The sequence below is a fragment of the Lepisosteus platostomus genome, chromosome 2 (genome assembly GCF_059453375.1).
Source record: "Lepisosteus platostomus isolate fLepPlt1 chromosome 2, fLepPlt1.hap1, whole genome shotgun sequence".
Taxonomy (NCBI): Eukaryota; Metazoa; Chordata; class Actinopteri; order Semionotiformes; family Lepisosteidae; genus Lepisosteus; species Lepisosteus platostomus.
The window spans coordinates 61,782,212-61,810,138 of NC_142612.1; the positions used below are offsets into that span (position 1 = coordinate 61,782,212).

Below are 27,927 nucleotides of genomic sequence, written 5' to 3' on the forward strand. Positions count from 1 at the left end.
TAAAGTACAAAGGGAAGCAGGAAGGTCTAGATTTTGATAATAATGTTCCTCTAAACCAATTCTTATCCCAGGAACCTACACACCTTTGAGCACTCAAACCTTTAGCAGATTAGACCTAAAATACATTTAATTTCAATTATTTAATTATGTTCAGGTCCTAAACATGTAGGAAGTCATCTACTAACTGTTACTACATTAAATTATCTTAAATTGTTCAGCATCTGAGTAGAAAAATAAAGTTGCAAAGGCTGTAACCAGCAACGTGTTGGTTCAATTAAGGAATTGTGGAAGCAAAAACCAGCAACTGTGTAGGTCTCAAGGAGCAGGATGGGCACCCCTTATTTAGAATAACATTTAATCTGAAGATATTACAGTTTTGTTTCAGGATCTGCCAAAGGTGTTTGCCTATATCAAGAATCAGGCATGTCCACACAATCAGGCATCTTTAGACATTTCTGTAGAGGTATTGATGTTTAAAGCTAATTTAAACTTGGAGTCGAACCTAATACAAAATAGGGTCAGAAATAATTATGGAAACAACTAATTGTGCTTCTACAATTAAGAAAGCCAGTGTAAAACTTAAGCTATAAACCAATATTGCTATTAAACTCAGATTTTAAAACTTTGTGTGAGGGCTGTTTCTAAGTGGATGGAGCCATACATATGTCACCTAGTTTAAACACCGTGACCAGGCAGGCTTTCTGAGAGGCTGAATTGTTTCATGTGCTGCAGCTCTTTCATATTCCAGATCAGACCCCTAATTAACTAGCCAATAGAGTAGTTTTCTTCAGCTGAACACTTTGATTTTGGCAACACACAATCATCAATATATCACCAATATGATCAGTACTCTGAACAACAATTCAGCCTAACTCTTCTAAAGGAACAAGTAAAAGGTTATTCCATGCTGAAAAGAAAAGACAAGAAGCACAACGTTTCGGCTTCGGAGCCTTCTTTGGATGTGCTAACTACTTGAACTACTATGCTCTTGTATACAGACTGGGTTCACAATGGGCAGAGGCTCTTGAAAAGGCTATCAGTTATCACTATCATAACTTGTTCTTTCATGAGAAACCCTGGCAGAGGTGATACGGCATCTTATCTTATCTTATTAAGGCGGCACAGTGACACACTGGTTACCATTGCTGCCTCACAGTGCATGCTGGGGCACTGGGTTCAGTTCCTGAGATGTGTGGAGTTTGAATGTTCTCCATTGGGTTTTCTCCAGAATATTGGCCATGGTTCGAGTGTATGCATGTTTGTGTTTGTGTTGGTGTGTACCCTGCAAAGGACTGGTGTCCCATGTGGAGTGTTCCCTTGAGCCTGCTGCTTGCTGGGATAGGCTCTAGCTTTTTTGTCACCCTGAATTGGACAAAGCAGTTAGAAAATTGAAGAACTCTTTATAGGTATATACTGTAAATAAGGACACATAATGGATGCATTGTAGCTAGGAGCTAATTGGTTAAATCATCATCCTTGCCAAAAATCATCATATGAGGTATAATAAAAAACATAACTTAAGTTTTGACTGTGTGCCACAATGTGGCAGGTTAAATGTTGCTGTAGCATGGTGGCGCTGTACTTATTTTAGTGAAAGTGGAGCTTAAGCACTTCTTCCTTTGCTCAGTCAAATAGTAGTGGAATGTGAGTTGTGCTGTACATATTCACGGAAACATTCACCTTCTGTTTTTCATATTATTCACACAAACATTTTATGAGTTGCACAGCAACACGTCTTAATTGAAATACCAGTGGCTAAGCGAAGGGCAGCACCTGGTGACTAGTGGTATTACTTCACAGCTCTTGGGTCCTGGGTTTGATTCCAGATATAAGATGTCTTCTATACGAAACTTGCGCATTCTCCCTGTGTTATCTTAACCCTTACCAGTGCCTTCTTGATATTGCGCGTATGTACAGTACAGGTAAATTCACCAACGACTAGAGAAAAAAGAAAAGTCCCTTTGACTCTGTCTGCAGGGATTTGTCATCTTTATTGTTATGAAACCTAATGCATTTGCAAAACATTTCATTGCCAAACAGGGAAAAAACAACATACGACAGCACAAAGCTGCAATCTCAAAGTAAAACATGAAAATAAAATTGAGGACGCTTAAATGAAATTTTAAAAATTATAGTTACAGAATGATTTCAACCTGTCTAAATCCCTCGGGTTTTACAAGGCAAAAAAATCCATTAATTCCCACATAATGTAGCTTCTCAGAGGTAAAACCCCTTCCAGATGAGAGCACGTCGTCCTCAGGCGGTGCTCCCCTTGGCTCTCTGCACCTGTTGGACCCAGTCCAGGTAATTGGAGACTTTGGTGTATATGCCCAGCTTGTTTGTGCGTCCGCAGCCCTCCCCCCAGGACACCAGCCCCACCAGAAACCAGGTGCCCTTGTACCTGGTGACCATGGGCCCCCCGCTGTCCCCCTCACAGGCGTCTTTCATGACGCCCAGCTCCCCGGCGCACAGCATGTTCTCAGTGGGGGACTGGCTCATGACCTCGGCGCACTGGCTGAGCGGAGCCAGGGGGATGTCGATGAAGCGGAGGGCAGAGCTGAAGTTATTCGAGCCTTCCTTCTCCCGGCCCCAGCCGGACACCACCACGCGGGTGCCGTTGAGCAGCAAGACCCTCTCGGCCAGGTCCCTTGGGGGCAGGCAGGCGGGCACAATGTACCGGGAGTAGGACACGGGCCTGGACAGCCTCATGAGCGCGATGTCGTTGTCGAGTGTAAGCCGATTGTAGTGAGGATGAGTGATGAACTGGGAAATTTCCACTGTGACCTCTGTTTGTTCATCACGATAGCGTTCATAGTCTCCTGTAAAAAGACAATAAGATGACATAAAGGAACTCTACAAATAATGCGCCCTAGGCTATAAAGATTAAGAGTGTATTATATAACCTGACCTTGAAATAGTGGAAACAGCTGATGAAATTGCATGATGAATTGATGAAACTGAATAACATTGTTAGGATTCGGGTTTGGGCCATAAAATCAACAGCGTTTGCAGTTCACATTTTTTAAGTTCATGTCTTAGAAAACCTAAACAATGGGTGAGATTTCAGGCAGGCAAACACAAATGATCAAAAAGGATCCGGTGACCAGATCCTAGTTAAGAAATTTGAATCTTGTTATAGAGATCTTCACTGTTTATTTTATGAGATCCTAAATTTCCTTTATTGTGGAATCTTTAGCATACATAATCTCTCCTAATTTGCTGATATATCCTTAGAATAAGGAGATTGATTCCCATTCACTTTTGGGTATCCATGTGTTGCAAAGCGGGGGCTGGAAACATGGGTGAATTCCCCAGGGGAGGGGTCATCTCCTTTAGGAGAACCACATTCTTCAGATTCTCATGGGGGAATCACTCAACTGGCTGCACCTGGAGACTCTAGCTCCCTATAAAACCAGTTCCTAGGGCAGCCAGAGGATGTCTTTTCACAAACCCTCATGGTTTAGTAAGAGAGGAGGGTGAGAGGGTGAGAGGGTTTTTAACCAAATAAGGTTTAAGACTAATTGAATAAAGTTTTTTTTTTTTTAAGTTTGGGGCATAGCGAGTGCTCAGTTGAGCCTTTGTGGGTGGGTTTTGTAACAGCCATGGTGGCCAGCAGGGTTGGCATGTGCTATTACTTCTGTGTGAGAATGGTGCTGATGGTTTGGAGCAGGTGAATGATTTTATCATGGTTTGACTTTTCAAGGAAAGTGCTACAAACTGAGCTAGGGATCAAGGCATCGGATGTGAACTGTCTGATTGTTGCCTAGGGGACTGAGGTTTGACATCGGTTTCAAGTTGGCAAAGTTATTGGATTTCTGGGTTGCATGGATGTTTAAGGGGCACATTGACTTGGCTGTCCAAGATTTGCAACGTTAGGGGTGAACCTTTTGAAGGTTCCAGATAATGGATTTTCCATGCTCAAGTCCAGATACAGTGTACGAGGACAAGAATGTTCGAAGCCACCATACCCATTTTTTTGCTTTTTTTTTTAGGTGGGTTACAGGCTTTCTTTTTTTTTTTACCAAAGACAGCCCAAATTGTGCAGAAAATGTGGTGAACTACTTCATTTTGTAGAAGTGTATATGAAAGTGGTGTGGTAGATGCAGAGATTACTTGCACATACTGAGTGTAACCTGTGGATGTGAAGAAATAGAGGGGAAATGTAACTAGTGGTTTTACCTCCATCAATCCTATTTTCATGATATTCAACATGTCTTTAAATGTAAGGAGTATTTAGGTTTAAGAACAAGATTTATACCATCATACTTGGGTAATTTGACTGTTGCAAGAGTATGGGCTACCTTTCCAAAGTGGTTACGAAACTAGGGAAGAATTGTGGAAATTTGGCCCATCAATTTGGAGAGGGCTGAATGAACTCCGATCTGATGGGGCAGCAGTTTTAATTGAACATGAAAGGTAATACATGCTAGAAGAGTGTTAATAGTGGATTTGTCTGTTGCGAGGTCTGGAGGTACTGTTAAAACTGCACTTCATATGGATGATGCAAGTTTTTTTGTACTGACTATGAGGAGATTAAGGAATCTCTGAAGGTACGGAAACAAACCTGCTCTGCTGTGCATCTGGGGGTAGATTTAAATGGGAACAAATGTGAGCTAATGCACTTTAATGATAGTCTTAAAGAGGAAGATATAATATAATTCACAAAATAACTTTAAAGTAGGTTTTGTAACTAAGCAATTGGGAGATCATTGCACAGAGCCTGACTTACCCAATCGGACATGATATCTGGATCCCTTCTCCAGGCAGTGGGCAGCAGTGAGGACCCAGGAGTTGTCAATCAGAACTCCCCCGCAGTGGAATTTGCCCTGTGCGTTTATCAGCAGCACCTAGAGGGAGGGATAAAGGGCACATAAAGCATTCACTGTTGGGTATACACACCGAGAAGGCAACTAATCGGAGCAAAGGCACATTAGAACTGTGTAATGTAATAGATTTAAGTCCATCCCTTAAGCCTGTTCTTTGGGGAATCTCCAGGAAATGGCTGGATAAGAACCTCAGATCAACCCAACAAGCACCCTGTATCAGATGCTCTCCTCTCGTTTGTAGTCTCCTTCTGCACTTATGTTACCCAAACCAAACAGCAGCATGAAAACTTATTTCACAGATAAATGATCAGATATCTTCACTCATGTGTTAACTCCTTTTGCAGAGCTCAAAGGATTAAATCTTTCATTCAAAATTATCATTTGGTATTTATTTTCTTTAAGTTGTTCCTATGACTTATGTACTTCCCAGCTGTGTACTTAGCTACATCATTGTTGCAGTATGTGCATTAAACTACACATCCAGTTTATACTAGTTGTTTCTTCTACAAATGGCAAGATGCTAGATCAATTCAATAATGTATTTTGCATTTTGTGCAGTTTAAGATTTAGTCATTTTTCAGTCTGTGTGCACCTTTCTACTGTTTGATCTCAAAGCAGAATTCATGACTCTTGTTCTCTGCAAACTTTACTATCATTCCTGCTTGAATTTTAAGAAAATGTAGTTAACTGTATAATACTGCCTGTTCAGCTGTGCACCTGGAAAAACTGTACCTCTCAGCCATCTGCCACATTGGTAGTTACCTGGTGCCGCTTGTTACAGAGTAGCAGATGACAGCAGTAGTTCTAGAAACTGACAGATCACACAGCTGTGAGAACACATCAGACAAGGAAGAGCTGCCTAAGAGGGAGGAAGCTGCCTAAGAGGACTTGTATAGTAGTGTGGGTTTACTGTATGTCCTGGGAAATTAGGAAAACGGAACAACCCTCAGGCTTTAAATCAGTGACGTTATGTGTATTATTAGTACATTTCTGTTGTATTGCCAGTTGGTTTGTTTAATAAATATCAGGTCAGTGGATAACTGAAGGACAGAAGATACAGGTCTGTTTTTGTCACATGTTGAGATAGTTTAGTGACAGCTTGGTGTTATTAGTGGTTCAGTGTGTACTGTTCAATGGATGTGATTAACCCGGAGCACTATTCAGTGACTGAACTCCTCCCTAAAATGGGGAAATCATCCAAAGAGAATGAAAAGACTTAACATTTTTAAGGGGCTTTTCATTTTTGTTATGGAGTCATGCTCTGGAGTGAACAGTTGAAGTGGGACTTTCCTTAGTCCGGATGACTAGAGCTGTGCTGCACATAGAACAGCGCATGTTTAAATAAATACACCTGTGTAGAAACAGTTTAATTCCAAGCTGAACCACAGAAAGAAGAAATGTTTCTGTTGCTTAGGGCTCTTCAGGTGTGAATTACTCTCCCATGGTCTGTTCTTTCCAGTTTTCAGAATGAACCTGTATTTGTTCCTTTGCAGCCAGCACACACTGACGCAGCTCCAAGCTCAAACCACTATACTGTATACTGTATGTGCAGGCCTGTCATCACCATCCAACATCACTGTGGTTAATTACTTAATTAGTGCATTCATTAAGTAATTAATTACCGTTATTAATTAAGTCCTTACTGGTCTCGAGTTAATAATACAACATGTGGAATCAGCCATGTACATATCATATTTGTGGATGTAGAAGTGTTCTTTCTCTGCATGCTCACATACAGATCTCAAGGTAAAGGTCTCAGAGATTTGTTACTAAACCACACTTCTGGTCAACTTCTGATTTCCAAGAGCTGGTACCTGCCAGGGGCTGTGGCCCTTCTTCCCCTTCTCCCCTCCCACCACATAGGGCTTGAGGCCTGTCAGAAGCCTGTAGCCCCTTATGGCTGGGCTCTTGTCCACTGCGATCTTCCCACAGGCGAAGGGCACTGCAGGGAGATAACATACACTGCAGACATGCTGGGGACAAACACACAAAGGAGAGCAAAGACTTATGGAAGGCAGTTAGGTCATAAAGTGGGGAAAATGTACATTTAAAGCAGTTTGGTGTGACTACATACACACTCTGGGGGATGTTCAGTAGTGTTGGACTGTGCTATTGGCACTGTCCCAGCCTGGTGCTCAGCCTGCGCAGCAGCAGGGAGCAAGAGCTGTTGGAGGGAGCAGCTCAGGCCTGGGCTTCCCTGCAGCCTGAGTGAACTGGACCTGGAACAGCATGTGTTGGCTCAGACTAAACCTTGAATTCTTCATGCTATTTTTTCTATGCGATTTTGAAAATGACAGTACTTAAACATTTTAGAACTAAGTAGTCTGGTATAATATTTTATTCCCCCTAAAAACTTTCTTGAGACAAAACAACCAGGTATTGGGGCTCCTGGGCCTGCAAAAGGCTGCAGTTTTCTATTAAACAATTGATTTTATTTTGAGTGTTACAGTGCTGCAGGGAGCTCACAGGCAAAAAAGGCCTTTTTTTGAGTTGAGCTTCCAAGTTTCTATGTTGTTTTCTGAGTAAAACACTACATGGGTTCAAAATGTACGTTTAAAAACAAGTAAATGTTGTACACAATTATCTTTCAATGACTTGCTGTGGTAAGGAATGGGCAACTGTTATTTTGACAATCCTATCACCAGGCTATGAGCTCTTGTCTAAGGACTGATCTGGCTGTCAGTGCTGCTTTCGGTCTGGATGACAGGGTCCTCAGGCACAGGCAGACGGAGTAGGAGGGAGCCCTACCTGAGGGCTGGCAGCTCCTGCCGTCATCGGCCAGGGTGTACCCCGGCAAACACCCGCACCTGCGGCTCGTCCCGTTCCCACTCTCCTGGCAGGAGTGATCACAGCCACCGTTGTCCTCCGAGCAGCTAGTGGCAAACACCGCTGAACACAGCACAGGCATGGCTGTTACTTACAACACTTTGAGACTGAACCAACACCTGGACACTTGATCCTTAGTAGCTGAGAGGTCCTTTTCAGTGGGCTACATAGCTTCCGATGGGAACTGAGCCCTTCAGTTCCGTGTGACATGAGTCATTCCAACCACCAAGATGTACTTGTTCAGATCTGATACTGACGCTTCTGGATAACACCAACATCAGTTCTGAAAAGACACTGAAGCTAACTAAAATGAAACTAAAGGGGGAAGTATGTTCAAATGGGACACTAATGCATCTCCACATGCCAACATAAGTGGTCCACAACACAGATGTACTTCTCTGCACATTCATGTAAAGAATAGTATTTCTTAGAGAGGGTATTCTGTTACCTTGCATACCACACAAACAACGTAGAAGTGTGCAGTCCTCTTCATTACACACCAATTGGAGAGACTCAAAAGATCTAATGATGAGTCCGATAGACAAAGGGATGAATGTGCTGATCAGGTAAGGAGAGCAGAGGGGAGTGAAAGACCCAGCTCCACACTTACAGAAGTTACAGTGTCTCCCTTCAAAGCCAGGATGGCAGAGGCAGGTGTAGGAGCCAATCTGGTCGATACAGGTGCCGTTGACACAGTTGTTGGGAACGCACTGGTCTCCGTCTGAAAGGAAGTACGGATGGGCCAGCCAGTTACCTAACATCTACTCTCACAATCTGTTAGAATAAAACTGAACATTTGTTTTAACCATACAAATCTAATACGTTTGTTCTGAACCCTTTTAGTTACAACAGAGCGGGCCTGAAACAAGTAATCCTCATGGGTACTAAGTCAACCCAATGGTTTTCCTCAGAAACCACAGCCTGACAGCAATGCACCATTGATCAAGCCCTGGAGCTTCACTTGCTGCCCTTCCTACAGGACATCACGTCCTCACACTGCTGTAGTACTGCCCTTGTGAGGTGGGAGTGTGACAGCTGTGCACAGATCCCCTGCTTTCCAGAGTTGAGTCTCATTGTACAGTTGTGGGATGAACTGGGATGACATGGTATTCGGGTATATGCTTGCCCAGGCTGTATGAGAGGACTGGGACAGAATCCCACAACTGCTATCAAGTGGCCACACACACCCTCCGAGCCTGTGAGGCTTACAGTGGACACCCTGTTAATGACAAATGTTAGTCAGTGTAATGAATTTAGACATACAGTATGTAATGTCTAGTCAATAAAATGTTTGCACACATGCCACAAAGGAGAATTTGTCATTTTTATGATAACTTGTGAATGTGATGATTCTATAAATGAGAAGTTGCTTTTGATACAGTATGTGCATCTGTTGATTTATCAGTTTCACAAATCCATTGAAGCCCTTTTTAAAATGCATGGGTAAGTTAAAGAAAATGGGATGCTTGCATTCCCTGAGCACTCATCAGTGAAAGACAAGTTTAAAATGTTCTCACTTGCCCAGAGCTATACTCCTTATCCTCCAGTGTGGTTTTCAACTCAGGCACACAAATTTACACTTTAACATATGAAAATCTTACCCACATATTTCATCCAAAATGTTAGCTGCAAAAGAAGAGAAGATGGACAAAAATCAAATTATGTTTTCCATCATATGTCATCAAGAGCAGGAATGTGACAAGATTTTCTGGCCAAAGGCTTAACAGAATGAACTCCAATAATTCAGACTAAGATCTTTGATTCTGTATTCCAGCTTCTATTTGTGGTTCCCAAACCTGCTTCTGGAGCAACACCTTGGTGTCTGCTGGTTTTCACCCCAGCTGAGCTCTACATGTTCAGGGCCAATTGATGACTTAATTGATCTATTTACTTGTTTAATGTTTATTTAACTTGTTTCCACAGTCAGTCCTGAGTATGAAAAATGTTGTCTTTCAAGGGCACTGCTTTCAAAAAGGTCAACACACAGAGCTCTCCACAGCCTCTCCCCAACTTTCTTGCTGTTCTTTATCCATCCATTTTCTAACTGCTTCTTCCAATTGAGGGTCACAGGAGAAGCTGAAGCCTATTCCGGCAATATGAGCAAGGCAGGATATACCACTGTTTTTGCTGTCATTTCTGACCAAACTAGCTGACTTGCTAGTTTATCGTTACTTCATTGCCAATACACTGATGGATTACTACTAGAGGCCCAACTGGTTGCAGTTCTGGAACTCAAAAATAGGTGCAGGGTTCATTCCAATTAAAAATCCCAATTCTTAGTGAAATCCTACCTTTTAAGAGCTGAAAACAAATTTACTAATACAGTTGCTGCTGACAGAAAACTGGAATTAATGAGCCCGTGATTAAGAATTCAACTGGTGCAAAAAGACACAGAAGATAGTTATTTTCCTGTACCTGACTTGGGAACCACTGGCCTGTACTCTAGTAGTGAATAAGTACTTGTTGACCTGAAACTGTATTGTGTAGAATTTTGGATCTCAGTGAGCAATTAATGTACAGTATACCATGTGTGATATATGCTGTACAATTTAAGCAATAGCAATTTCATGTGATAGTGACTCCCAGATTAGGAAGATTTCTTCCCAGTTTATTGAAACAGCGCACAAGATGCCAGGACAGCAAGGAGCAGCTCCTCAGCTTATTGACAGGTGGTGTTGTACCACCATGCAGAGGAACAGGCAGCATTACTCACAGTGGCGTCATCTGCCTCGAAGATCTCACGGGCCTCCTCATAGTCACACGTCTCCTCCATGCACTCCCGTTCCAGATTGCCAGGCTTGATCTCCTCCAGGAAGCTGTTGGCTCGTTTCTGACGCAGGATCATGTGCGCCTGCTGGCTGCTGTAAAACACTGGGATAGAGGGAGCCGGTCATCAGGCTGAAGAGATGCATCATGTGCTGACCCAAGACCCAGCTTGACTGACCTGCTGTTTTTTTAAAAACAATGGGGGTCACTAATTAGGGGTCTTCTGATTGCTTCATCCAGAAAAAGAGCTTGTACTCTACTGTCAGATAAGCAAGGCTAGGCCTGATCAGTGCTGGGATGGGAGACATGTAAAACACTATGTGGGTGGGTGTAGCAGACCATCAATACAAAAAGTTGTAATTAAAGTTGACTTCCCACTAGAGGGCACTACGTGATCTCTAATCTTTCTAAATAGTCTCACATTGGTTGTTTAGATTACCATTGTTTAATGTAATCATAATGTTTAGATTAGCGTTGAAGACTGTATTGGCACATTCTCACATGGGTGTAATTAAGGTGTTTAAGGTCAGGTGTTTGGTATCTAAGGGGCATGCATGGAGCTATTGGGATCACAATTTTTTGAGTAATTATTTATTTTTTGGTTTATCCTAAAAAGCTGTAAACCACACCCTCTAGTAGCTTATTTTGTGAAGTAAGTGTAATTACTTTGGAATTTTCTCAAGCAAGTTGGATTGAGTTATCCTGATAACTGACTGCAGGCTTTCTGTGATTTCAAAACCGCAAACTCTGGTTTCAGTTGTCTGGTTAAAGCAAATCAGGTTTAAGAAACCGGACTAGTTCTCAAGTATTTTGGTAGGCAGGAGGATTCAGTATCGTGTCAGCAAAACCACAGCAAAAGAAAGTGTATCTTATTTCAGTGACCACGAATTACAGCTCCCTACATTGTGGTAACAGAAACTCTATGTTATGAACTTCTTAAATCTAGGAAATGGCCAGTGAAGGCACACACAATAAAAAAGATCTTTTGATAGAAATGGTATGGAAGTTTATACAGATCCCTGTCAGCATCCTGCCTGTGTCACAACCGCTGGGAGACACAGAGCCCACTCATAGCAATGACTTTGTAAACATGCAGTACACACGCCACATTGCAGTAACATTGTTGGCCAAACACAGCTTCAGAACCACATAGAGCAAACACCACTCACACACAGAGACATCAATATGCGCAGAGCTGTTAACACTGCAAACACAAGGAACTTGGCATTTACAGATGACCCATACACAATTCTCCTGTGTTGAATTATATATCAACAAATGGCACCAATGGCATCCTCTAGCTTCTAACTCTTTTCATATTCTTAGTATTGCTTAGTTGCCCTTCAAACTCCAGCCTGGACCTCCCCTCAGTCCCATCATCACTCCTCCCTTTAAAACTTTCAGTCCCAAGCTTAGCTGCCAAAAACCAAGGAACTTGGCAAAGTCTTTGTTTTTCCACGGTGAAGCTCCTGGCAAACTCACCCGAAGTGCCAGAGACTGCACTCAGGCAGCCGTGAGAGAGAAGAGTGAGCAGCAGCAGCATCATTGTGCCTTCTAGAGAGGAGAGAAAACAGCAGGTCAGGAGCTCAGCTCAGCCTTTCTCATGGTTATACTGAACCAGACCCGGCGCCACGGTGGGGAAAAGGGGGCCGTCGCCCCCTCAACTGAACTGTCCCGCCCCCTCAGTTTTGGACAAAAGGATTTTTTTAACACTATCGTTTACTTAACTTGCGCCCCAAAAAAATAGTTGTACTTTGTCAACGGTCAGATAACTACACCAACCCCGAATTCCCGGTTACTACATCGGACTGATGTGCAGGAGGGCTATCCGTCTAGGAACGGCACATATTACATAGCGTCTGCGTTATTGGGTGTCAACATTATTTCGATCTTGTTTGCTCAGGTGGACCGACTCCTTGCAGTTGTTTATCCTTATACTTACAATCGTTAAATAACTAGGACTGTAGTTATAGACGTTTGTGCTTCCTGTTGGGTTTACAACTATTTTTTAACGATTCAGAACCTCGTTACCGTCGAAGTAGCTGCAAAAATGAATGCATACGGTATTTTGTCGCTCCAGGCAATAATCGCGAGAGTGCTGATGAATGTGAAACTGTACTTCATTGCTAAATACCAGATTGCTCGTCGTTATCTTCTATCATGAAGCACTAAGCAATGGCATGGTTGCGAGATATCACTTGGGTAGTTGCAAAGGCTCCGTTTCAACCGAAATATCACCGCCCTACAGATTTGTTCCCTGGCGCCGGCCCTGCCCTGAATTAACACACCGCGAAACACGGCTGGAAAAAAGCACTGCTTGGGATTCATCCTCTGACTTAATAAGAGCTATAGAATTTGAGCTGTGTGGAAGGGCTCATTCTAAATTTGATCTTTGCACACTGAACAGTGAGACAGACACCTGTTGTGTGGAAAGTTCACAGAGAAAGTATGGAATTATTTGGAAAGAATGAGAGGAAAGGCATACATTGTCAATAAAAACCTTTAGGAAATCTTTGCGTGAGTTCCAATTCTCATGCAATGATCTCTCCTAAACATGACATTTATGGTAACTCCAGAGACTGACCTGCACTCAGATTATAAATATAGGAATGCAAAGCATTACAGGAAGGTGGACTTTATGTGTGTCTTTTACCAGAAAATTACCTTATTCGCAACAAATTAAAACCTAGTTCAAACCTTCGCTGAACTACACTGTGATGCCTTGCAACCCGGCAGAACTTTCATCCCTGCTGAGATGTGGGGCAGTGAGAGCAGCTGTGGAAAAGCACAGGAGTGTCTTTCCAACCCCTTTTGGCCAGGATTAATTCAGGAGACTACAAATGGTGATATTGGAATATCACTGTTGTCCACAGATGAGGTTTTGTGCTTGTCCAGCCTCGTGATGCCTGCTGATGTGGGCCACCGCCAGATTCTGAGCTGAAGTGCATTTTGAAACTCTTGCAACAAACAAATACTGTTACTTTTAAAGTCACTTGGCCAATTCAAATGGCCTTTAAAACTGTGCACCATGGAGCAGTGGAGTGTGGTACATACTGTATAGAAACTGCACCACAGAGAATAGTTCCGCAGACAATGACTGCACAAACCACAGGGTGAGATGCTGGCTTAATGTGGCCCACAGTATTGTGTTTCCACAATAGCCCGTTAACATGACACACTGCTGCACCATCCAGATCAGTATTCAGTGTTGCTGACTGAAGAAAATGTTGTCTTTGGGGACAAACAGTTACATTTCTCCACAGTACACACGTAGTTTTCATAACAAACACATCTTTGAACTGGCTGCTGGCTATACATGTGTTTTTTTTACCTACTGTGCATGGAAAAAAATCACTATCCCTCTTAAATTCAAATTTAAGGGTATGAGAATACCCAAAATCTTACAGGAAGTGGACAGATCGGCAAAACAGCAAACAACAGTGCAAACGCTGTCGTCTCTCTCAGCTCAGTGTGGCAAGCAAGGTTGAGGAGATCGTGGAGATTTGAAACATGCAGAGTGAAATAGAATCTTACCAGCCTGACCTCTTTAAGCCCGCCTACAAAAAATAGCCAAGGAAAAAGATTTAAAAGACGGAAAAATGTAACTCACCCCTATATTTGTTTCTTAAACTCCAAGTGGAGGGTTTTCCATTTGTGTAATAAGTTAGTGATTAACCGCCTTTTAAATATTGACACAGAGAGAAATTCTGGTCACAAGTGCTGAAAAAATCTCTGTAATGCAGAATAGCTTAACGTGAGATGCCTTGTTCTGGGACAGACTGGTTGAACATGGTACTGATGGAATCAAGAGTTATGAATGTGTTCTTGTTGTTAGTAGCATTAGTATTGATTTAATGTTAATTTAATGTTTCTTTATTAGCCCTATACAATTTCTTGCATTAGGAATGTGTCTTTTCGCATACCCCAGCTTTTTCTCCAGGGAGACACAGACACAGAGACAGGGAGAGAAGCTTGGGGTCAGAGTGCAGGGTCTGACATTGTACGGATTTGAACCGGCAACCTTCCGGTCACAGGCGCAGATCCTTAGCCACAGAGCCACCGCTCCGCCCCAATGAGGTGTAGCCTCAGTAGAATATCCTTGTGATATATGCACTATAAACAGTATACAGATATTCACAAGCAAATGGTGGCACAGTGGTTAGCATGACTGCTTCGCAGCGCTAGAACTCTTGGTTTAGTTCTGGACCTGGGGGGCAATCTGTGTGGAGTTTGTATGTTCTCCCTGTGTTTGCATGGGTTTCCTCCAGGTGCTCTGGTTTCCTCCCACAGTCCAAAGACATACTGGCAGATTAATTGGCTTCTGGGGAAACTGGCCCTGGTGTGAGTCTGTCTGCTCTGTGAGAAACTGGCATCCGGTGTACCCCACATTGCACTGAAAGCTTGCTGGCTCCCCTGTGACCCAGAATTGGATGAAGCAATTACAAATGGTTGCATAATTATACAAATCATTTTATTAGCACCTTAAATATTAAAGTTTATTCATTTTAGAGACAATTGAATTTTTATAGCTATCTGAAGCCCAAAGATCTTCCAGCTATTTCCTTATGCCTGTTGAAGTTGATGCTCTGGTTTCTTTCAAGAAATAGCTGGATGAGATCTTCCAGTCAGGACAGGAGATATGTCTTTATACAGAGATGTGTGGGAGCATGGAACAAGATGTCAGACCTTCCAGAAGCTGCGTTTCAGATGCCTGCTTTAAATGATCAGAAATAAATGGTACTCTGATCAGTCTTTTGGTACTTTCTTTCACTTATTAAGTACCTCGTAGATTTAGTTATTAAATGTTTTTGATTCTATATTTTAATTGCTGAAAAACTTTATTCAAACTTGCTGTCTGGCAGTGTGACAGTACATCTGACTGCCTCCCAGCTTCAGAGTCTTGTGTTTGATTCTGGATCAGTGATCCTTCCGTGCTGAGCTTGCATGTTTGCACTCTGTTCTGCATGTTTTGATTAAACCAATATGGGTTTTCTCCAGGTGGTCTGGTTTATGCTGGCAGGCTGGATTGTGTACTCCCTGTTGCCTTGTAATCAGCTAGTGTCCCTTGGGTCTGGGTCAGATGTAGGCTTGCCATGACCCCTGACATAATAATAGCTTTACTGATGGAGCGGTTTGAAAAAGGAAAGGTGTCTGTATCAGTCCTTCCACAGCAGGCTTGTGTCCAGAGACATTTTCTAGTTCTGAAAAGGAAAATAAAGATTGTCCTATGTTGTTAAGAAAGAGCCATGTCTGGCGAATGTAGGAATTTACCAATATTCAAAGACAGTAGTATTCCTGTAATCTGTGGGTTTCCTGGAGTCTCTAAACTACAAGAAAGCACCACTTGATGTTCACACAACACCCAGAGGTGCAAGGGTACAGATATCTTCCAGGACCCCAGCTCAGATCCTCAACACACAGGCAGTGAGTTGCCACACTCCACCAGTATGCCACCTTCCAACCAAGATATGCAAATACACTTGTGTAGTGCTTTAAATAAAAAGCAATTATTTAAATAAAACATCCATCCATTTTCTAACCACTTCATCCAGTTCAATTTCTCTGAGGAGCCAAAGCCTATCCCAGCAAGCACATATTGTGTAATTGTGAATGAAGGAACACAAAACACATTGTTTTTTTGTATTGTGTATCTTACAATGTAATACAGACACATGTAACGTTTAATATGAACTGGTACGTCAGTTGACTGTGGAAGATGACATATTTAACCAACAGATGGCGCTGTTTAACAGGATTACTGTGATTGTTTTTGACATGCAAATTTCTCCTTTAAAATAAAACTCTTTGAAACATCCAAGTAGAAATCTGGAAGGAAAACTGTTACTGGTCTGCTTTGGGTGAGAGTTGGGATTTCAGTTTGAGCTGGGGTCAGTTTTGGTGTGTGGAGATCTACTGAAACACCAGAATCTGAGGATGCTGCACAACACAGGGAAATCTTTCTAATCCAGCACAATCTACCCTTAACTTTACGAATGGTTTGTAAGGGTGCTTACATATTTTCCTCTTATAATTACCAGCTGAGACAGCCCACTTTCTTTCCTGCTGAAAAACTGCAGCTCAAACATCCCACAAGACTGGAGTTCAGAAAATTCACAAGGCAGAGCAAGAAATCCATCTGCAGAGATTCAAACCCGGCTCCCTGTGTTAATCTAATTTCTTACAATAAGACAATTGCCACTCTGGACAAGTGGGATCATTAGTGTTGGCGCTGTCTCTGTGTCTTGAGGGCGGTGGGGGGGGGGGTGCAGGGGGTGCTGACAGAGAGCCAGGCTGCAACACTGAAATTCCACAGCTGGAATCTCCATTTCCCTCTGGTCCCTGCCGGTTCATTCAGGAACCCCGTTCACACCTTTCACCGCCATTCCAGAAGGTCCAGTCCAGAGACTCCGTAACGTCTGCCTTATGGGGGGGTGTGTGTGTGTCAGGACAGCAGCTGGTCCTCGGAGATGGTTGTCAGTGTGGGTGGAGGGGAGTCTGTGTCCCGCAGTGGAGGGGTTCTGTTCTGCGGCAGTGCTGGCTGGGGCTCTGCCTTGTGCCTCTGTCGCAGCTCCTGCATGGGCTGCTCTGGCTCCTCAAGGTAAACCTTTTGGCCGAGAGACTGAAAAACCCACAGGGAGAAAGAAAAGCTGTTGTAGTGCACTCAGGCCACGTGATTTAGTGAAGAGCGCGGGTAAGGTGCCAAAACGGTCCCTCTGTCTCAGTGAAGTGCTGGCGTTTTATGTGTCCCAAAGCTCTGTTCTTCATCGGGAGATAGAAAGTGTTGATACCCATCTGTGCAGTTCACTGACATTCTTAAACCTTTTGTGTGCTTTGCTCTCAAGCTCTTTAAATATATTGCAGCATAAATATATATTCATATCTGTGGTGGGAAAACTAGGCGGGCACTGCAGCCTCACATCGCTGGGGCCCCAAGTTCAATTCCAGGGGTGTTGGGAGTTTGCTTACCCCATGTTCATGATGGGTTTCCTCGGGGTGATTAAGTTTCCTCCCACAGTCCAAAGACACGCTCGTAGGCTAATTGGCTTCTGGGAAAACTGGACTGAGTGTGAGCGTGTTCGCACAACGAAGCGCTGGAGCCCCATCCAGGGTGCATCCTGCCTTGCGCCCATTTCTTGCAGACACAGCCACAGACAAACACACATATCGCAGCAGGGCCAGTTTTCCCAGAAGCCTACTGTATTAACCTGCCTGCATGTTTCTAGACTGGAAGAGGAAACTCGAGAACCCCAAGGAAATGGACACAAAAACAGAGGGAGAACATAAACTCCACACAGATAGAGCTACAGTGCTGTGAGAATGCCTGTCCTGCCCTCTGTATATTACACTGTTCTAAAATCAGATGAAGCTGGGTAGTAGGTGTGGAGTTTGCAGTATGATGGGAGCTGGAGTGCACCGCAGCCAATACAGGGGATGTTGCGCTGGGAAGCAGGTGGGACTTACCTGGTTCTCTGCCAGGGCCTCCTTGGCCATGTAGTGCTCCCTCTTGATCTTTATTTCCACCTCCTCGGGAATGTCCGGCACCATCATGTCAATCATGCGCCCGATAAAGAACACGAAATGCTACAGAGAGACGGAGAGAGAGCCTGAGAGCGACGCGCAACACGGCACAGCGAGAAGCACTGACAATAACGGGAATAAGGGACCTGGCTCCTGGGCACTGTCTCTATCAGTCGTACTCATAAAGACACTGACAATGTCAAACCGCTTTCTACCATACGGTGTCGGGGGAAGCCAGAGCCTACCCGGCAAGCAACAAGCACAAGGCAGGGTACACCCTGGACAGGCTCAACCCTGCTTAGCTTCAGTAGGCAGCCAGGTGAGAGCTGCAGGGTGAAATGGCTGGTGGCACCCACATACAATGAATTTACTGTTGCATTCAGTAGCCTACTGAGTGATAATTCAGTGAGTGTGATTGTGCTGCACAGACACAGATCGGACTAATTGTTAAGCAATAAGAAATAGCATATTTTATTAAAAACTTCAGCTGTCATTTCATTCATTTTGAGCTGCACACATTTGACTGACACCTCAAATTCACCGTATCACTTTAAGACCCACGTCTCTGCCCAGGTGAACTTAAATAAGCATTCTTGAGAGCTAACAGTGTACTACTGATAGAAAAACACTTGTATAGAAGCGCATAAACAGAATCTCCTGGGAGTGTGCGTCTCTCTGTGGTTGTGCAAAAGAAAAGAAGGTTGAGTCTGCCTGCCTATTACACTTCCCCTCTCCAGCACAGAATTTTACATAAAAACTGTCTCAGAAGTTCATCATGTTTGGGTTGCAGGGCTATTGTCTCCTCCAAAACAACAGACACCACATGCACAATCATATTCATATTTCCGTGAATTCATGTTTTTTTTAAATACTTCTCTTTACTCTGTTCAAATCCTAGAGCCAATACAGAAAACACGAGCTGAGATCGTATTGCTGTACTTCCTGTGAACACCCCTCAGCTTGCAGAAAGGGAGGTGATGAGGTAATGACTCTGGCTAAGCCTTGTATTAAGCCTTGAGACATCAGAACCCACTGTACCTTCCCGGTGACTTTCAGGTGACCAGCCCCTGATGGCAATCTCTCAGGATTCAGCTGTTGCCTTCTCCTTCAGGAGACCGGAGGTACACCCTACTGTTTCTGTGTTGCTCCTCTGATTTTTCCAATCAGCCATACAGGACAAGAATAACAACTGTTGATCTTGAACAAGACTGGTGATCTATACTAGATCATAGAGGGGTTTGCCAGCAGCTTGCAGAGGGGGCTTTAATGCTGTAGCCCTTGAACACTAGAAGCCCTCAGTTAATCCCTGTTTCCCTGCCTTTGATACTTACAGGAGGTATTCTGCACAGTTTGAAGAGTTGAAACGGTGTCTATACATGTCCCCTAGATATCTGCCTAATGTGTACAAAGTGAAAATATATTCCCTTCCATCTGATCTATATAGATTGAGCTCCCAATCACACACGACACCCACAGAACCAGTGCGTATGCACAGCCCCATGTTATTCACTGTATCATGGCAGGTTAGGACATCATTCTTCTGGGTGATTTTATTTAGCTCAGGCTGCACGTGAGTCAGTGACAGAAGCAAGATTATTTTCAAGAATGAGGCTTACCTCAAAAATGATGACAAAACCCATGCGAATGGCAAGCAAATTGAAATATTCTGGTAAGTAGTGGCCCTTTTGGTCCCTAAATCCTCGATACCTGTTGATTTAAAATGGACATCCAAAGTTCTCATCAATAACAGACCAAGGCAAGCACACAACAAATGGGCCGTTTGATTAAATGTGCTCATCTGCTTCCCACAAGTAAGCAAGTAATATACTGTAATACTATTTAGTTGGTTTGGAAAAAAATACACTAAATACACTGCAGTGACATGACTAATGCTGAATGTGTACCATAGGTCTAATCAACCATGAAGTTACTGATTTGCATATGAATACATATTAGTGTATTATTTTTTACTACAGCAATTGGGGATTAAGGTTTTGGAAGAGATCCTCTTAGTTAATATAATAAATGCAGCCACAGGTGTCTGTGGCTCACCTCAGCTCATTACTATTTAATCAATAGCGTATGTCAAGTCATTTTACAGTCAATACTGGTGTTGAACCTCAACTGACCCTGGCAGAGTAATAGATTAGATCGGATAAATGAGGGCACTTAAGACCCAAAGTGAGAATGCTTATTCTCCTTCTATTTAAACCCCTCGGTTGCCGGCGCCAGTGGGCCACGCTGTACCTGCACATGGTGTTGTTCTGGGTGAAGCTCTCTGGTGCAAAGGACAGGGTGAAGTTGACGTAGCCCTTGAGGCTGCCCTCTGTGGTGTAGCGATAGTACAGCCGGGGCAGGAAGTCGGAAGTGAACGCAATCAGGAAGGCCTGCCATGGAGACAGGGGGCAGAGGCGTCATGGATTGCACTGCGCTCTCCTCAGAAAGAGCCCCACCTTCGACCCCTGGAGCGAGACCTCGTGAGAGTCAGCCCCGAGAGGGGTGTGCTGATCGGCCCACTCTTTCGGGTGCAGCCTGCAGGCTGTGTTTTCCACCGGGTCAGAGCCTGCACCTCCGCACCGATCTCACTCCTCGATCAGGACGGGCTTTGTTTTGCTGCTGTACATTCTAATCCAGTTTCGGTTTAGCAGTAGAAGCAGCAAAATGAAGTACATAAATAAAATATGTGCAATTCTCAAAATACTTAATCCATCCGTTTTCTAACCACATTTTCCTATTCAGGGACACGAGGGAGCCAGAGCCTATCCCATCAAGCAACGGGCACCAGGCAGGACACCCTGGACAGCCAGCCTATTGCAGGGCAGGCACAGACATGCACACACTCGCAGGGCTAACTTTCTCAGAAGACAATAAACCCATCAGTATATTTTTGGACTGTGGGAGGAAACCCACATGAACATGGGGGGAACATACAAACTCCACACAGACAGCACTTCAGGAAGAGCCAGGGCCCCATCACTGCAAGGCGGCAATGCTAACTGCTGCCCTACTGTCCTACCCTAAAGTATTTTTTGGAATACTTTATAAGGAAGAAACTGATTAATTAAATTTACACAATTTATGTCAAAGATTAAGTAGCCTAGGTGCTCCGTATGAAAATATGAACTTAAGTAACCAAGTGTAATCTGTACATAATTTGGTTAACAAAAAGTGAATCTACAGTCACTAACATAAATAAGCAGTTTTTCCATTTTACAAACCTCTTTCACTCTGAAGGTGCCTGAACTAGTGATTTGTTTAAAAAATCAAAGTATCTTATTCTAAAAAGTGTTCCTCCTGCTCCTCAGCTGCTATGTGTGAATTTGATTTTCAGCTGAGTCTCAAAACCTTCTTGTGGCCTTTGATAATAGGCCCTAAAGATACAAAATACACTTCCAAAGAAATGACATTTCTGAATGAAACATTATACAACATAATTCCCGATGATAATCCTCAGTCCTCAAATGTCGATGAAGTGAGAAATGGTAACGATCACAGCAGCGGTCACTACGGCTGTCGTCTTACATTGCTGACCACAGCCAGGTGAGTGATGACCTGCAGGATGTGGAACCAGATGCCGATGTCCTGGGCACGCTCCACCACGGGCCGCCGGTACTCGCACACGAACTTGTGGGCATCCAGCCGTACCTCCACCCAGTTATTGAGGAGGGCGAAGAGTGGCGCCAGGGGGCAGGCAGCCACGAAGATCGTGATGAAGCCGAACTGCAGCACTGCGGGTGGGGGGGAGGACCAGGAGCAGAGTTATCTACACACCCATGAACACTCCTACTCCGGGAATCCGGTCAACTGTAATCCTGACCCTGGTCTTCAGTTTTCGTTTCAACAGAACTCTGCATTACTTCTTTGCATCTTGTTTTTTCACTGCAAACAATAATTATCTCTCTGGTCTCTACCCATTGATTCCTGAAAGTTCCCTATTAAATCTGTATAGCTTTGACTGCCTAGAACCACAGTTGCTGACCCCTATTTTAAAGAGCACAGGGGCAATGCAGGGACCAGCAGAGATCGACTCACCCATCTCCAGATACTCATCAAACAGCCCCTCGCACACCAGCAGCTGGTAATCTGCCTCCCAGGGTGGGAGACACACATCCGACTTCCCCTGTGCCTCCTTATTGTGGAATTTCCTCTTCTGCCACCAGCTTCTCAGCTTCCTACAGACAGAACAGGGAGACAGAGGGAATAATACAGTTAGAAAGGAAGGGGTGGAGGTACAGGCAAGTCAGAGGGAAGCCCAGACAGAGCTGAGGAGGATGACAGAGAAAGAGGCAGTGAAGAAGGAGAAGAGACTGGAGAGGAGGGTAGGGGAAGAACCAAAAAGATGGAGACAGAGGGATATGGAAATGGATTGGGAGAAGAGGCACAGATGTGATGTCAGAAACTCACGGGCAGATAAACTCCTGGACGTTGTTGATGACCTGTTTCCCCACCATGATTACTAGAAGCTCCTGGGCCAGTTCAATCAGACAGCCCCCAGCGCCACACTGCCAGCAAAAGCACAGGAGTCAGTCCAGAGACAGAGCCTTGCCTTATAACAAGAGCATTACCTCTCCTGTCCATGCTCTTGTCTTCCTCTGCCAACTGCTTGTCTCCGCCTCACTCCTGTATGTATGCATTACTAATGAGCTCAGTAATGAAAAGGGCCAACCCCAGAATCTGTTTCAGTGGAAAATGTGTTGATTTACTGTATCTATCCAACTGTGAATGCCTTTAAGGGATATTCAAATAAGTAGGCAGAGATACTCAAAACTGTAATGACACACAGCACAGGGAGCAATGCACCACACACACAGTGAGTCTCTACCTGTCAGCAGTGGTATTGAGCACATGGTAACAGAGATGCCAATGATGATAATTCTGTTTATTAAATCCAATCGTACTACTTCGAAAACAAATGGAATAATTCTCAGTTACACAAAGAATTGCCTGAGTGGCAAAAGAAAAACACTCACATCCTCGTTCCGGATTCCCAGTAGGGTGTGGTAATTTCCAGGATACCCCACGAACCTGGGGAGACAGGGTCTGTAACAGTGCGCTTTGCTACAGGACGAGGTACGTGTTCTTGACGGATGACCAGATGAATTACCAGTATGGACCAGAGCAGACTCACCGGCCCTTGAAGAAGGCAATGTAGACAGGAGAGGAGTAGAAGTTGATGAACTGGAAGACGAAGACTTTCAGGATAAAGGCGTCCTCGTATTTTGTCTGGGTCCTGTGCATCTCTTCAGGGCAAGATAGGAAACATCATAGATATCAGGCCATACACAGAAAAATCATAAAGATTGCAGAACAGCAGAGAACCTCAGCCCCAAATAAAGAGGAAATGCAGGTGATCTGGGCTTTCGCATGAGTTTTTAGACATTGCCATTACTGTAGGGACAAAAACTGGAATGCACGTCATCACATTTCAGGAACGCGGGAAAATATATATATAGAATTCTGGACATATGAACAAGTTAAAGGTTTATTCCATGCTGAAAACAGAAGAAAGGAAACACAATGTTTCGAAGCGTGTTTCCTTTCTTCTCTTTTTGGCATGGAATAAACCTTTAACTTGTTCCTTTGCAGCCTGCGCATGCTGATGCAGCCACCTACTTGAGCTATTCTGGGCATATTACCATTTTCAAAGTTCCGGATTAATGATTAAACATCTCGTAAAAAAGGGTCAGTTTATTTTGTCTATTCGCATTCTTTGCTGAGGTTGGCTGGGGCAGGATGAGGAGTAACGGGTATAATTCGGGGGAGACAGGGGTCCACGCAGCGACAGGAGGTGCCAGGAGCAGTGTGTGCAGTGCAGTTGCGGGACACTCAGTCAGTCCTCACCCCAGCGAGTCAGGATGTGAGCCAGGAAGATGTAGGCCCGGGACAGCAGGAGGATGGCCAGCAGGTTCAGCACGGAGCCGGTCAGACTGGCAATCCGGCCTGCCTGCAGGGAGAGAGGGGGATGGGGTGGGGTCAGGGGAGTGTTAACATGGTTTACATTCAAATCAGCGGTTTAAAAGAAACAGGACATTTTGCAGCACTCAACTTGCTATAGCTCCGCCTAAGAGAGACAGCATTTTCAACTCTACCGCACCAGCTGAAGGAGAAAGTGCTTGATTAGCTCTACGGCGCCACCCGGAGGAGACAGCCCTCAGGACTACATGGAGGAATCAGTCTCCCTTGTAGACGTGCAGTTCTAAACCCTATTTGATTCAGTAAACGTGTGTCTGTGCGTGTGTAAATAGATCACAACTGCAACATCTATCACTAATTTTGGCAAGTTATCAGGCATTCCTTGGGGCATGTCTTTGGTACAAAATGATCATGCCTGATTTCACATGTGCAACAAGTTGATCACTGCCGGCTTTCAAACCCAGGTCTCAGTGAGGGCTGTGCGAGGCAGGGAGGAGCAGACTCACAGAGAAGATAAAGAAGGGGTTCTTCGACCTGTAGATGATGATGCTCAGGATGGTCCTGTACAGGATGATGGCAATCAGGAACATGAGGACAACCGTGATCTGCAAGGGGCAAAAATTCATAACATCTTTTAAAAGGCACAGTGACATCCAGCCAGGAGTGAGGAAATCATTGTTCTTCAGAATACATTAATGCGACTTGGAGATTTTATCAATCACTGTAAAAGGACAGGCACAGTAATATGAATGCAGTGGTTATACGTCTAAAACTGAGACACTGGTAACAGTGATGCAGCTGAGATGACGGCAATGTGATTATCTCAAGTTAATAAATCATAATACAGCAGATAACTTTGGAGAGTTGGAGTTGGTGGCCCAGAGGAACAAACAGAGTGTGCATTAGTCATCGGTGAATGGTGCAGTGTTAACACAGCCAGTGTCGGCTGTAATGCCCCACCATGATGATGATGACCATGCAGCCTGTCATAGTGCGGTTGAAGCGCAGGCTCTTAGGAAAGTAAGGCTCTTCTGCTCCAGTCACGGGGTTCCGCAGGGTCATCGGTGCCATTGCAGTGAACTCAGGCCTTGGCCGCTCCTGTAACATGGTCACAGGTGGAAATGAATGGATTCAAACCTGGGTTTGTGCAGTAACTGCCTACTAAAAAGGAGATCTGAGACCCACTTCTATCTCCTCGAACTCGGAGCAATCCCAGCGGTGGGAAAGGATGGCGGTGGTGCGTTTCCAGTATTCCAGGAAGGTGACGGCCCAAAGAGACATGAAGATACTGAAGAACACTGTTCCCCCATGGTCAAACAGCAGCCCTGCCTGTGGGATACACACACATGCGTTCACACCCCGTGTCCTGTAATGTTTTATAAATCTCTCTCCTTTCCTGTATCAGGTCATACCACAATAAGGAGTACTCTCTGCCGATGGGGTACCTTGTATGTGATACAGATGCTGGAGAGATTCCAGAAGGAGCAGATGTTGCAAAGAGGGCACATGACGAAGTTATCTGTGCCATCGCAGATCTCCCTCCTGTAAAAGAAAGAAATAATTTCTGTGAAACGCGACACATCATACAGCATGGTTAAGGTCCAAATTTGAATGATCATGTAACCTACTGTGAGGAGGATCATAAAGCACAAAGAGATTCCGCCGTAAACTGCCCAGAACTGCTCACATGCACAGATACACACTTGTAACAAACAGAAAGAGCAAATGTTTTAAGGGGAATTCTCTCTTAAAACTGATTTTGGTTTGGGCACTTTTGACGTTCCCTATAGGGTATGTCCAAATACACTATTTGCACATCTGTGTTTTTCTGCATTGGAAAAGGAGACTCTGATGCCAAGAAGCTGAGTGCCTGGGGCTGAGCTTTTGTTAGCTGTTTCTTAATGAAGATTCGTGTTTCTAATAAACCATGTTTGCATTACTCCAGATATACCTGAGGGTAAGGTCTGGAATTTCTACTTTATTGATGCAGCAGAAGCAGAACTGTGATCAGCCCTCTTCCACACTATGTGTGTGCAGTAATGTGTGTTTTCATACTTTTCCTCACTGTGCTAAATGATTTGAGAGCAAAGAGACACTGAAGGTATATAAAGTGAAGTTAACAATATGCTCTGTCTTGCAAGTCAGGTTTTGAGATTACGACTAATTGAAATTGTTAAGACTGCTGAACCTTGAACTTCTTACCTTTATTTTTGACATGAAAACGTTTTGAACTTTTTGATAAAAAGGGACTTTCTCTTTAGAAATCCCACTTTGCTTCCTTCATCTGTCTGCCCTTCAACCTGAATTGCACAGAAAAAGCACAAGGAGCCTTGAAACTGTTTCTGTGCAAGCTGATAAGAACAGTGCCCCCTTTGTGTGTTAATAGGATTGCCACCGGTTGCCCTCTTTGCACACAGGGAAAGCAGCGCTCACCCTCTCCCTCACGCGAACGGATCTTTAAAAGCAAACGCAAAAAGCAAGCAAGAGGATTGCTCCATCACATGCCTTATCCCTTAAGTGTCTACTTGCACCACATATCTCTTCATTGTTCTGCTCGCTGCACACCTGTCTCCCCTGGTATCTCACAGCAGCACACCACCCTGAAGGTAAACAGAGAGCCCGGGACAGCCGCCCCTCCTCCCAGCACCCAGGGCACAGGCACTTTAGATCTCGAGGAGAAGCATCAGATCACTCATACGGGCAATAAAGGACAGCAAGTGTGGGCATGACAAGTCTGGACCCATGATCAGGTGAACACAAATCTGCTACTGATTATACGACTTATAGTATGTACTGTATGAATTGATTTACAGATTTTTAGCAAACACCACAATGTTCAGGATGGGGTCACAAGGGTTCTGTGCTAGTCTGATGGGGGAGCGTTCAGTCTTGGTTACTCACGCAGGCACGTCTGTCATCATGAGCCAGATTCCAAAAACGAACACCAGGGTCCCCACGAAGGCCGCAGGCAGGAGCCAGCCTGTGTAGAATCCTGTAGAGACACAGGATGCTATGAATGGGTTGAGGCGAGTAGGCTGCAAAGGAACAAACACAACGTTTCGGTCATGGGGCCCTCTTCAGGTGTGAGCAACCTGAAGAAGGCCCCACGGCTGAAACGTTGCGTTTTCTTTCTTCTCTTTTCAGCATGGAATAAACCTATTACTTGTTCGGATGCTATGAATGCCTTTAGAAACCACTGCGTGGGCTTTATTTGCAATTATGACACAAAGCAGAAAATGTCAGCAGTTAAAAGCTACTTTGTTTCTCCCTTCTATTACTTCACCATCATCAAACATCACCAATGCAAAAATTAAAAATGTACTCCGCACTTCAACAAATGCAATACATTTACTGTCTCATCCAAACAACAGCACCTCCCACGATGTTACGAAAATGTGGCATTGGTGTGGAAATTCAGGTTGTGAGCGAATGTTGATGCCTACTAGCCCACCAGTGCCACTTACAGCTAGGTTTTCCTTAGAGCAGAGCTGCTAGGGCCTGATTCTGGAGGTATGCTTGTAGAGCTTTCTTCCAAAAGAGCTCCTAACATGCAAAATCAGCTGACTACTGGCTTCATTGAACCTATATAATAGCCTCTCCCAGATCTTCAGGTGCTGGTGCTTGAAAGAAAAGACCTGCAGACACACTGGCTTTCTGGGAAAAGGATTGGCCCAGTCCAATTCCCGATGCCAGTACTGACTAAAACTTGCTTAGCTTGGGAGATTGGATGGGATCAGAATACATGCCGCTAAATGTCTGTAAGGACACCCCACTTTGCGAGTGTTACAGTAATAGCAGCAGCAAGATTATCAGCACCAGCGATTATGAATCAGAAGCAACATTAACACCAGTGGCTGTGTCCTACCCAGCCAAGCAAAGTAGAGGGCAATCTTCTCTCCATAGTATTCCCGGATGTGGTCCAAGGGCTGGTATTTCTTCCAGCAGGCCCAGCGCGCCCAGTACTGGTACAGAATCTGACGGAGGCTCAGGGTCTCTGGGTGCACTTGACCAGTGGGGGGTTCAAACGATCCCTGGAAACGAACATCAGCCATTTTCACAATGACATTTTAACATGATT

At 44.2% G+C, this 27,927-nt stretch overlaps 2 protein-coding genes across 4 annotated transcripts in view; both read right to left on the reverse strand.

The window, feature by feature from the left end:
• Window positions 1-1,972: 1,972 nt before the first annotated feature.
• Window positions 1,973-16,922, reverse strand: LOC148676716 (vitamin K-dependent protein C-like). Of its 2 annotated transcripts, none has more exons than XM_088611754.1 (9): window positions 16,789-16,922; window positions 11,901-11,972; window positions 10,366-10,523; window positions 9,254-9,278; window positions 8,263-8,373; window positions 7,575-7,715; window positions 6,641-6,768; window positions 4,730-4,847; window positions 1,973-2,819 (listed from the first exon to the last, which is right to left on the reverse strand). In XM_088611754.1, exons 1-9 carry the CDS (start codon window positions 16,799-16,801, stop codon window positions 2,257-2,259), a joined length of 1,329 nt encoding a protein of 442 aa, XP_088467880.1. In that variant the 5' UTR covers window positions 16,802-16,922; the 3' UTR covers window positions 1,973-2,256. The 2 variants fall into 2 exon arrangements, with proteins under 2 accessions (XP_088467880.1, XP_088467891.1); XM_088611765.1 differs by lacking the exon at window positions 16,789-16,922 and adding an exon at window positions 14,029-14,079.
• ano7 (anoctamin 7) overlaps window positions 16,045-27,927 on the reverse strand; it is a 28,305-nt gene continuing 16,422 nt past the window's right edge. For both annotated transcript variants that reach the window (XM_088611731.1, XM_088611740.1), the window contains exons 9-24: window positions 27,715-27,880; window positions 26,751-26,841; window positions 25,295-25,391; window positions 25,035-25,178; window positions 24,810-24,947; window positions 24,356-24,454; window positions 23,778-23,880; window positions 23,065-23,176; window positions 22,907-22,961; window positions 22,341-22,438; window positions 21,969-22,108; window positions 21,459-21,664; window positions 20,184-20,323; window positions 19,553-19,643; window positions 17,880-17,999; window positions 16,045-17,037 (exon numbers count right to left, since the gene is read on the reverse strand). In XM_088611731.1, coding sequence (XP_088467857.1) covers window positions 16,861-17,037; window positions 17,880-17,999; window positions 19,553-19,643; window positions 20,184-20,323; window positions 21,459-21,664; window positions 21,969-22,108; window positions 22,341-22,438; window positions 22,907-22,961; window positions 23,065-23,176; window positions 23,778-23,880; window positions 24,356-24,454; window positions 24,810-24,947; window positions 25,035-25,178; window positions 25,295-25,391; window positions 26,751-26,841; window positions 27,715-27,880 — 1,977 coding nt within the window. In that variant the 3' untranslated portion in view covers window positions 16,045-16,860. The remainder of the gene's footprint in view (window positions 17,038-17,879; window positions 18,000-19,552; window positions 19,644-20,183; window positions 20,324-21,458; window positions 21,665-21,968; window positions 22,109-22,340; window positions 22,439-22,906; window positions 22,962-23,064; window positions 23,177-23,777; window positions 23,881-24,355; window positions 24,455-24,809; window positions 24,948-25,034; window positions 25,179-25,294; window positions 25,392-26,750; window positions 26,842-27,714; window positions 27,881-27,927) is intronic.